The sequence below is a fragment of the Motacilla alba genome, chromosome 1 (genome assembly GCF_015832195.1).
Source record: "Motacilla alba alba isolate MOTALB_02 chromosome 1, Motacilla_alba_V1.0_pri, whole genome shotgun sequence".
Taxonomy (NCBI): domain Eukaryota; kingdom Metazoa; phylum Chordata; class Aves; order Passeriformes; family Motacillidae; genus Motacilla; species Motacilla alba.
This window is the reverse complement of record NC_052016.1, coordinates 61,121,666-61,132,239: the sequence shown is the minus strand read 5'-3', so window position 1 is coordinate 61,132,239 and position 10,574 is coordinate 61,121,666. Positions and strand designations below refer to the sequence as shown.

Genomic DNA, 10,574 nt, shown 5'->3' with positions numbered 1-10,574 from the left:
ATAAATTTAGGACTTTGCCCCCATGTGGAGAGGAGTGCTTCTTGTCTTTTGCCTTTTGTCCTATGTAAGATCGTGTGGGCTGGGGTCCATAGCTAGCCGGATCGGACCCAAACAGCCCGCCAGGCACAAATTCTTACAAACAAACACAACTAAAGTGATGAGTTTAATAAGTATAGCATAGTACAGACTAATACAAACCAACATAAAAAGTGTCACAGAGTAAGTAGTGTATCAGACCTCATCTAGGATTACTTGATAATGAACAAATCTCAGTAACTAAAGAGATTAAACTCTTGTTTTATTGAATCAGCCCTAAAACTAGATACAACAGTTTAAATTCAGCACATACCTTATTAGCTGGCTTCAGTTTTCAAAGCTAAATCTTGTCAGAGTAGACATTGCATTACTGGAACACCTACATTACTTTGTTTTCTTAAGCTAAAAAATTGCATGTGTCTAAGGAATTGCAACAATTAAACAGTAGGTATTAGCAATATACTACCATGAGCTACTAACATGAAGCATTATACCTAGTCCTTAACTGAAATTTGATGAAACATAGTCAAGATAAAGACAACAGTGCTTAGTCTAGTACTTAACTCAGGACAGATGTGTTAAAATTTTGAAAAGGCAGAAACTTTAAAAGTTTATTTAGTGACACAGTCCACAAAAATTTTAGACAGCTCCTTCCTCAAAGCTGCATAAAACAAGTACCCTTCAACTCTCCCTAAAAAGCATCAAATCTTTAACCCCCCTGTAGCAATACCACTATTTTTACTCTTCTATTTCACTACTTGTTTCTTGGAGAGCATTGCTTTGTTTGTGAATAAACACAGTGGATTTTGATTCCAAGTCTCCCAGCTGCTCAAGTGAAGAGACACACGCATCTTGATCTTTAACAGCATCAGGCAGCTTGCACATCTTCTCCCGAATACGTTGAGAATATCGCAAAGGAGTTATGATTTTCAGATCTTTAGCACTGCAGTCATTTGCCTCAGGATGCATCTTCACACTTAGGAAAAGAATACAACAAACCAAAAACATAAACATAGTCATGCCATCATACAAGTTAGCTCTGCAGCAACCAGCAGAAACAGCAAGTCATGATTCCTGTTCAACTCCTTCCTATTCCCATAGCCAAAGGAAACAGGTCCCTTTCCATTCATTCAGTTAAAACAAGATGTACAACTCTTTTCTTGGACAAAATATATTAACACAAAAAACCTCCTGAAAAGAGTTCCCAAAGAAAGATTCTTTCCCATTCCATCAGGGGAAACTGTTCTTCCTGCTGCAAGGGACAGTTGACAGCTGCCAGGATTCCAGGATGTTAAAGCTGAGCACAACTTCCTAAACTCTACTGTCTTAGAAATAACTTATGGGAAAAAAAAAAAAGCATTAGTTGGTTTGCACTGAGGTTATTACCCAGGTTTTGGCCTCAAGATAACAATTAAAATAATCTTTACAGGGCAGTTACATCTTGTTCACTAATTCTGTGTTATGACATAGAACCTTATCTACATTTGTAAAAGGGAGGAATGGAGACATCTTTCCCTTTACCTAGCTCAGTGTAGAACTGCTACTGCCATGTTGGCAGTGGAAGGGAATCCTAAATCTGGAATTTACATCTCCATCACAAAAGTCTGGTTACTCTGTAGTGAGCCATTCAAAAAGCACAACAGTTTGGGAAAATAGAGAAAGCTTACTTAAAAATACTTCCTTCTGAAGCAAGAGGAAGCAATCCTAAAAATGTGGTTCTTGAGAGGTTTTAACTAAGTATTCATAAAAGCAGTGCCTCCCTGTTTTAACAGGACACAAACAGTTACTGCAAACACTACAGACTTTCCATGGTTACCTGAAGTAATCTTACCTTTCCAAATATGGTGTGGTAGAAGGGTTGAATCTCATTGAATAAGATGTGTCATTCTCTTTCTCAGGAGAATTAATTGCTTGGGCTGTATTTTTTATCCCATCCTCCTTCTGTTCTCTTTCGCATTTTGCTTTTTTTTTTGCACGTTCTTTAGCCCTGTGCTTTTTATTCTTTTTTGGCAAGCTCTCTCCTCTTGGTTTTAAGTCTAAATCAATTTCTTCTTTTTTGATAACTTCACTGCTTGTCTCTGCCTTATTATCACTCTCTTCTTTTTGGTCATCATCTGGGCAGAGATCTTTGAAGGTTTCCTGAACTGGCTCTACAGATGAATTTGGTTCCTTGCTGACTTCCACTATCTCACTTAAATGAGCTTCTATCACAGTTCCCCCTAAAAATGCAACATTGAAGAGAGTACACCTGCAATTAGTTACAACTAAAGAGAATGTTTTTAGAGAGAACTTTTATTCTCATGTAGAACTCTAAGATTTCAGTTAAGTGTGCATCGGAGTCTCAGCCACAACAATTTAAGTTGCTGATAATTTTAGCCAGCTTTACAAATCTGCAACCTGAAAGCTCAGGCTAAGTACACATCCTGAGAAGTCATTCTCTTCCTTTTCAAGTTCAGCAGCTCTCAACAAGAATTTCAGCCAGTTTCTGAGTTCAGATACTTGTCAGGTTATGTTATATTGAAAGGAAATATTTATGGCTACTTTACTTCCAAAATTAGAATATTTACAACCTTTAATTGACACTATGCCATAACAGAACCAGGCCTCTGGGAGTGAAGGAGTTTGAGTCAGAGGCACTGATTTTTAGCTCACAAGAGTATTTTTATTTACTCTTTGATTATCAGGCTGAAATAGCTGGACAACACAGCTTTTATAAATTTTAATTAACATGTCTGAATACAAGAGCATCTCCCATCATTTTAACAAGCCCATTGTTGAAAAGGATTTGTTTAGCCAAGATTGTTTTCAAAGACAATTGAGTATAAAATGATCATGGAAAATTTTCTATTAATTAAAATTTAATATCAGTACAAATAACACCTTGTGTTGGCTCAAATCAGACATATAACTAGAACAGAGTACTCAGACTTACCATTGTCAGAGTTAAAAAGACCTTCAGTATTTTTGATTGTATCTACTAGTGTGTGTCGCAATTCCTCTCTGGGCTGAAAGAAAGTTGCACTGTTTTAGAAAAACAACTCCAAAATGAATTATCATTTCAGCTTATTTGATTGGTATAATAGTTACAGGGAAAGTGAAGCAGGCCACATGATTTTTATATTACAAATCCTTTCTTTAATGCTGTTCAGTGTTAAGTCAGAGCACAAGTAAATCCTGTATTTTCAGTATTTGGTATGTTAAAGATGTATTTGATGTCCTGAAATCTTGTTGATATTAAAGCACAGAAATTAAGTCCATCAGTAGGTGTAAAATTAATCTATTTTGGGTTTCTAGTGGGACTGTGGTAATTTGATGATCTTAAACCTTTCTCCAAATTAGTACCTACAGTGACTACAGAGCAGACCAAATCCATTATTGTTATGGTCAGGTAGGTCATGTGACTCTCCTCCTACTATAAAGGTATTTAATAAAATCAGAAGCGGTTGTATTTTACAGGCCATACTTTCATGCCTTTCTAATGGTTAATCTCAAATTTTATAAGAAGTTGCTTACCATTGCTCCTGCCAAAATAGCCTCCTCATAGACAGCAATAAGCTTTCCAAGATGGCCCATCTGTTCAAGACGCATACAGCAGATCCAATATTTTGCAAGCTTTTTAACCCCAGGAATGCTGATTATCAGATCTTCCAACATGGCACGTGCTTCATCACTATGATGTCCCTAAAGTCAACACAAAAGTAGAGATTCCAATGCATTTGACACATTGAGGTGCTGTAGTTTTGCTGCTTTTGAACTAGAAAGCAAAGGGTTTTTCCTTTGGCAGAATTGTTATTCACCTATTCTTCAAAATTAGAATTATTTATACAGTATTGTAAATAGAAGGGGTAATAAGATGTACAAGCATCTTCAGAACTACTTGAAACAGACTTTTTCAGAAGTACAGAAGTTTCTGCAAATGCAAACTTGTTTTAGGTTAATACCTTCTATCTACTTTCATTACATTATAGTTCAATTACTATTATTACCATTATTGCCTATACTTATTTAGTAGCTCAGTGAGTTAGTAAAGGTTAATTTCTTCAGCTGTTGGCAAAAGCTATGATATTGCTTAACTTGGGGAACAATTAATCTCCTGTATCTGACTCACGTGGGTCTGACATGCCCAGAGGATTTTCACACTGTCAGGACCTATATGATCAGAACGCAGTAGGCAGGGGTCCAAGTACCTGTTCTGTTAAATGCAAGCATTTGCTCAGAGTCTTGTTGATCTTTTCTGTGTCAGCAGCAGAGAATTCTTGTTCTTCACTTTTAGACTGGGATCCCAGAAGAGCACGTATAGGAGGTCGTCTCATCACTTTTCCTCTAGATGCCCTCCATTCATCCAGGCGAGCTCTGCATTTAGGAATATTATTAGCTGAAGTGAAGAAGTTTTATCAGTTTTTTTACACTGACTGACACTAATTAAGGTAAGTCATGCCAAGATATACTTTCCAGGTAGTCTGAATCATCTTCTTTTAATCCCAAGAGGAATAAAACTGCCTTTTAGATCTGCATGGAAATTTCAGAACTACACATATTACTGTATGCTTTAGGTATCTACCAGGTTAAAGCACTTTAATCGCTTCCTTTCCAGCTGCAACAAGAGACCTAGGTTACAGACCCTTGTTTTCAAAAGATGGTAAAAAAATGCTTCTAAATTATTCATCTGTTACCCTCCTCATCCCATCCCACTTCAAATCAGAAAACTAGAAACTAATATTATAAGACAAATTGTGGAGAAGAGCCCAAAACAACCCTATCACACAATTTATAGAATCTGAAACTGATGTGAAGTGTAATTCACTTTTAATATTTCGTTTCAATCCCACCCCCTAGACCATCAATTTTTAGTATATGTGACTTACTACAAGGACCTCTACATGAGGAATATTAAAAAACTTTTAGACTGTGAATCATATTCCCACCCATTGTCTATGCTGCACTCACCAAACTGAAAAATGTCATTGACAAGTTCTCTCCTTGAGTGTGTAAAGATGCTCCTGCCTATATACATCCTGCCTGTCTTTTTTTTTTAATCTGTGACATGCATGTGAAATTAATTTACAGGATTATCCATCATCCTTTAGGCTATGACAACACTTAGACTAGAAAAACAGCAACATCTATTTTTTAACTGTGCAGGAAAAGTTGTAAGCCTAGAGAGGTCCTGCAATTGAATCCTGATTTATCATGACTTTAGTCTGCTGTCCTCGGGCATCAAGTCTAAACGCTTAGTTCTATGTTTTTCAGAGTCTATACAGCAACAAATAGATCAAACTTGATATTCTTGGGAAAATGGCCTGAATAACTTCCTAGAGTAAGCTACAACAGCAATTTAGTTACCTTCTCTCTTCTACTGACTCTTTTGGCAGAATAGATTTTCTGTTTTCATCCATTTTAGAATTGTGTCGTGATTTTGCACCAGGAGCAACAAAAGTTGATCTTGCTAGAGCTTCTGGTCGTGCATCTTCACAAAAGTCTGCACATTTCTTCACACCCCGCACTTTGCGATCAGGATTGCTAGAAGCGGCCTTCAGTGGCTGTGGTCGCCTTCCACCAACCACTTTTGGGACTGTTACTTTCTTTGGTGCTGCAGCAAATGTCAGCTGTTTCTTCAGACCAGACTGTGAGTTACTAGCAGCTTTGTCAGATGGTTTGCTCTGAAATGGCAGGACACCATTTGATTTTACAGATTTAGTGTTGTTTGTGACTTTGACGGTCTTCAGAACTGCATTACAGCTTTTCGTGGACAAAGAATTTGCTGCTTGATTGGTGGCAGAAGGAAAAGTCTTCTTGTCTGGCAAAGAACTCTTTTCCCCCTCATTTTTTGCTGCTTTCCAGAAAGAATTTATCTTGGATTGGATAACTTTGCCACGATATCTGCCAAGAGCAGGTTTCTTTGGTGCGCTGATACTTGCATTTTGTTTTTCTGTTGTCAAATGCCTCTCTTTAATTCTTTTGATTTCCATGATGGCCTTGCTAAGTGATACATGCTGAGATTTTATATCAATGACTTTATTCTCTGGAGCTTGCTTTTCAAGACTACAGTTTGTCCCTGATATGTAACTTGTCAGCGGGACTGTAGAAGAGTTTAAAGTAACATTTGTTTCTGAGTTTACAATTGATTGGTCCCATGACACTTCATCAGCATTCTCTTTATTTTCCTGAAATCAAAAGCAAATTCATGGAAATGTTAGATGTGTGTTCATGCTGCATGTTACTTGTTTCCAAAGAGGCTTCCAATGATTCACAGGATTAAAATGCTTAATCATAAATGCCAGTTAAAAGGTGCCTACAGAAGTAATGTACAAATATTAAGCAGATTATTTGTCAACCATTACTGCAGAATTCACATAAAAAATCAAATAAAAATTGCTTAAATTCTGCCTTGGAAGTAAGAAATAAAACTCTTAAAGCAACTGCTGGCTTTAAACTGCCCAGATTATCTCCTTACAAGAGTTATAAAGCAGAAGCTTGCTTTAAGCTGTATATATTCAAGAGCAGTATCTCTGTTTGCATACCTCATCATTTAATGGCAGCACCATTCCTCCACTTAGTGTGAATAGTCTACTAACAGAAGGTAGTGAGTAAAGTAGTAATTAGGACACTAGGAGACGTCACCAGAAGAGAACTTTTCTTACTATTGACATGTAGGATGCTGCAACTTGAGAATGGTCACATCAGTTTTACACGGCTTTACTGAAGCTATCAGCCATATGTTCTCAGTACAATCCCTTAGGAAAAGTGGAATCTAGTCTTTTACTCAAAAAAAAGTTGCTCTACAGTAACTAACTCAGCATTGTCAAAGCAGCAGCTTTTGAAAGAGTGAAATATGCAAAAAGAAGGAAAAAACCCATGTGAATAACACATGGAAGTCTGCAGACTTTAAGGAAGATGCTCTTGACCTAAAAGAAAACTCATTTCCTGGTCTGTCATTGAGGCTTAGTAGTTAGATTTGACAAAGCCAGCATAACTAGAGTTTGAGTGTGAGGACTGTTATTTCAGGAAACCATGTAGCTTAGCTCAACTCTAAATGATACAAGACATTCATACAGAAAAATATATGTACCTTCAGGAAATTTCTAAAAAAACACTTGTTCTCACTTCTGCAACATTTCTCCTCAACATTCAGTTTTGAAGTTTTAAGTTTTTTCTCCTGAAATAACTCCACATCTCAAGTCTTCTGAAACCCAGACTCTCAACTGTCTAACATGAACACAGCTCTTATGACTATTTTTCCTCACCTTTCCCTGAGAACAGGTCTGGAGAAGAATCTCTATTTTGCTATTGCTAAGCAGCACAACCATTTGCATCTCAATTCCAGGAAAGTGACATGAAATGATACAGGGAATACATTCCCTTAAACTCTTATTAGGCATTGGCATCTACTTCTGATTACCTTAGTTTTGCCAGCACACCACTGAAAAAAACATACACACTCAACAGTTCATTTTGTTAATGGTATGGTTTGCTTTCAAGTAACAATATACTTCTTTACTGTGACAGAAGATCTTACTCAGATTTTAAATAACTTCCCCAAAGACTCAAAATATATCAAAAGCCCCTCTGAGATTCTTGAGAAACATTGTTACAATTTAAGCATTATTTCAGCAATAATGGTATCCTCTTTAGCTCTCTCTCCCATTGGATACAAACTGAATATCAATATATTCCATTTGCTACTGTAATATGGCAGTTTTCCAAAAAACTTATAATAAGCAGTGACTAAATAAAGTTCTAACAAACTACATCTCTGCACTTGCAAACTTCTCATGCTCAGGAAGTGATACAACATAGATTTAAGTAAGTGGAATGATGTAGCCATAGAAACAGAGTGCCATCCATATTTAAGTATCAGTCAAAAACTTACCATTTCTGGCTTGGGAGATGTTGAGGGCTGTAACTCGTCTTGCAGTTTACTGGTAGTTGCTCTCCTAGTTCTGCTACTGCTTAAAAAAAAAAAAAAAGCGACATCTTAAATCATGCAACAAAGGGATGTATTTTTAGAGGATGTTCACGTTTCAGTTGGTAGTCTGCAGAATGTACTCATACTGAAGCATATCTGTTTAGCTTGCCCTATTCCTCCAGCAAAAACAAATGGTTAAGCAACCACTGATCAGAACCCAGGCTGGAAAACATCCTTCTTACACCATAAAGAGCTGTCTAACAGATTGGAATTTACTGCAAGTGTAATTTCTCATGTTTAAGAATGAGTTCCAATTTGTCTGGTCTGATGCATCTGCTACAGAAAGTCAAGTTTCTAAATGCTGCAGTTGAGAGGAAAGGGGGAGTAGCACAAGAAGCTGAAGTTCATCTACTGCAATTATGAGAGCCCAGGCCGTCTGAGACAAGTCTGAACAAGGACATGTAGTTCCTACCACACTGACAGGTTCCAAAACCTTCAGTGAGGCACCAGAGCTGGCATCAGACTACCCAGAAAGTTACAAAACCACCAAGAGCAGCATTGTCTCCTAGCAACTATGAAAATGTATTGACAACTCAGTAGAAAACCATCTCAGTTTAAAGTTACAAATACAAATTCTTCCTCAGGTGCTTTGTGATGTGTTATATAAGAGATGTGGCACTACTGCATGTGACTGAAAATGAACATCCTAGTTAGCAAGGGGTATCTTTGAATCGGAGGACCTATAGAAGCCCACTGAGATGAAAATGAAGAAACATTAGTGAATATGAACATAAAAGAATATAAGCCATAGCAGAGACACTACCTGATCGATGTCTGGTTTTCTTGAATGGACACACCAGAAAAAGTCTTCTTTCTTGATAAGTACTCTTCAACTTTCTGTCGTCTTTGTTCTAGCAGATTTTAAGACAGACGGACTTGTTACATTTTCAGCTAAAATATTAAGCTAAACTTTCTTAGTCAAAAAGGAAATGCAGTTAGAAAAGCATCAAGACATTACAAAATATAGACACTATGGATTAAGAAAGCCTTAGTTTTCACATCTCAATGGCTTACTCATTCTCGCATTTCTTGAGAAAGGCAGTATTCAAGGGATGATTAAAAGTAACTTCACAGCTGCATGAAATTGGCTGATTTGCTGTGTTAAGCTAAAAGAAATACAGTTTTGTAACATGAAGTCAGGCTTGCTGTCATCTTCTGTATGCCTGTCCAGTATTTCACATAGTTGGTTCAGCAAGCACACTTTATTTGTGGCAGTAGCAAGGATAGCACGCACGAAAAGCACCATGCACCCATGGTGAACCCAACTGACCATCTGTAAAACCATTTGCTTCTCTTCCACTGTCACTTGGACATCTGTGCAAATGTTGGACTACTGGGAGTGTTAATAGCAGCATGAAGCGATCCTGAAAAGGCCCTAAGAACAGCTGTCACTGTCCCTCCAGAGATGGCGGGACATCTCCACCATCTCCCGGGACAGTTCATTCCCATGCGAATCACCCCTTCTGTCACGACATTCCTCCTAATGTCCAACCTAAGCCTGACAGCTTTGAGGCTGTCCTCTTGTCCTGTGTCCTCTGGGAGAAGAGGCAGGTCCCCAGCTGGCTCCACCCTCCTTTCATGCAGACGTAGAGGGTGATAAGGTTTCCCCTGAGCCTCTTCGAGCTAGACACCCCGAGCTCCCTCAGCAGCTCCTCACAGGGCTTGAGCTCCAGAGCCTTCCCCAGCTCCCCGCCCTTCTCTGGGCAAAGCTACAGAAGGCAGTGTCCGTCCCCCGCTTCTGAAGGAGCTGGCACAGCCCGTACAGCAGCGGTGCCCTGCCAAGAGCCGCTGCACGGCTCGGCGTGCATCCCAGGGCTTCCCAGCACCTTCTGCTTCAAAAACGGCTCTCGCCGCCCCTCGCACGAACAGCAAAACCCCACCAAAGCGACTCCCCCGCTTCAACTTGCAGGAGCCGAACCGGTCAGAAAGTAAATAAGCACAAGAGGTCGGCGCCGCACTTGCTGCGTTCAAGAGGATGCTCGAAGCGCCAGGGCGTCCCGTTTGTCATGAGGGAAGGCTTACAGCCCGGAGCCTGCCAGGGGCAGGGGACAGGATAGGGTGGGATGGGGTAGGGTGGGGTCCGTACCGGCCCCAGCCCTGCCAAAGGAGGGTGAAGTCTCGTACGCCCACTTGCAAGCTCTAAGACCACAACAGCGAGCGCTGCCACCAAGACCTGCCCGGTCTCCGACCTCGCCTGGAGCGCTTGCCCTGCCCTCCCACTGTCCGGAGAGGCCGACCGGCTCCTCTCTCGCCCCGGCTCTCCTGCACCCGCCGCAGCGACGCGCGACCCTGCAACGGCGGCCGGCAACGCTCAGCCCCGCGCGGGAGGGCAAGTGAGCGAGCGGCCCGCGGCGGGGAGCAGCTGTGCCCCGCGGTGCCCGGGTGTCCCTGTCCCCGCCGGTGTCCCGGCCTTACCGCGGAATGCAGGCTCGGACCTGCGGCTGACCGGGAGCTGCGGAGCCGCGCGCGCCGCCATAGCCGCCGCGCAACGAGCGTTTGAATCGGCCGGCGCCGCCCCGATTGGCCCGGCCGCGGGGCTTGAACTGGCCAATGGCGGGCGGCGCTGCCCTCC

At 40.5% G+C, this 10,574-nt stretch overlaps 1 protein-coding gene across 2 annotated transcripts; it reads right to left on the bottom strand.

Annotated features, from left to right (window-relative positions):
* Positions 1-150: 150 nt before the first annotated feature.
* CKAP2 (cytoskeleton associated protein 2) lies at positions 151-10,544 on the bottom strand. 2 transcript variants are annotated; one of them, XM_038157101.1, is made up of 9 exons: positions 10,418-10,544; positions 8,766-8,853; positions 7,907-7,985; positions 5,380-6,200; positions 4,224-4,389; positions 3,550-3,717; positions 2,969-3,041; positions 1,868-2,255; positions 151-1,012 (listed from the first exon to the last, which is right to left on the bottom strand). In XM_038157101.1, exons 1-9 carry the CDS (start codon positions 10,476-10,478, stop codon positions 775-777), a joined length of 2,082 nt encoding a protein of 693 aa, XP_038013029.1. In that variant the 5' UTR covers positions 10,479-10,544; the 3' UTR covers positions 151-774. The 2 variants fall into 2 exon arrangements, with proteins under 2 accessions (XP_038013029.1, XP_038013038.1); XM_038157110.1 differs by having other exon boundaries at positions 7,907-7,982.
* Between the last annotated feature and the right edge of the window lie 30 nt (positions 10,545-10,574).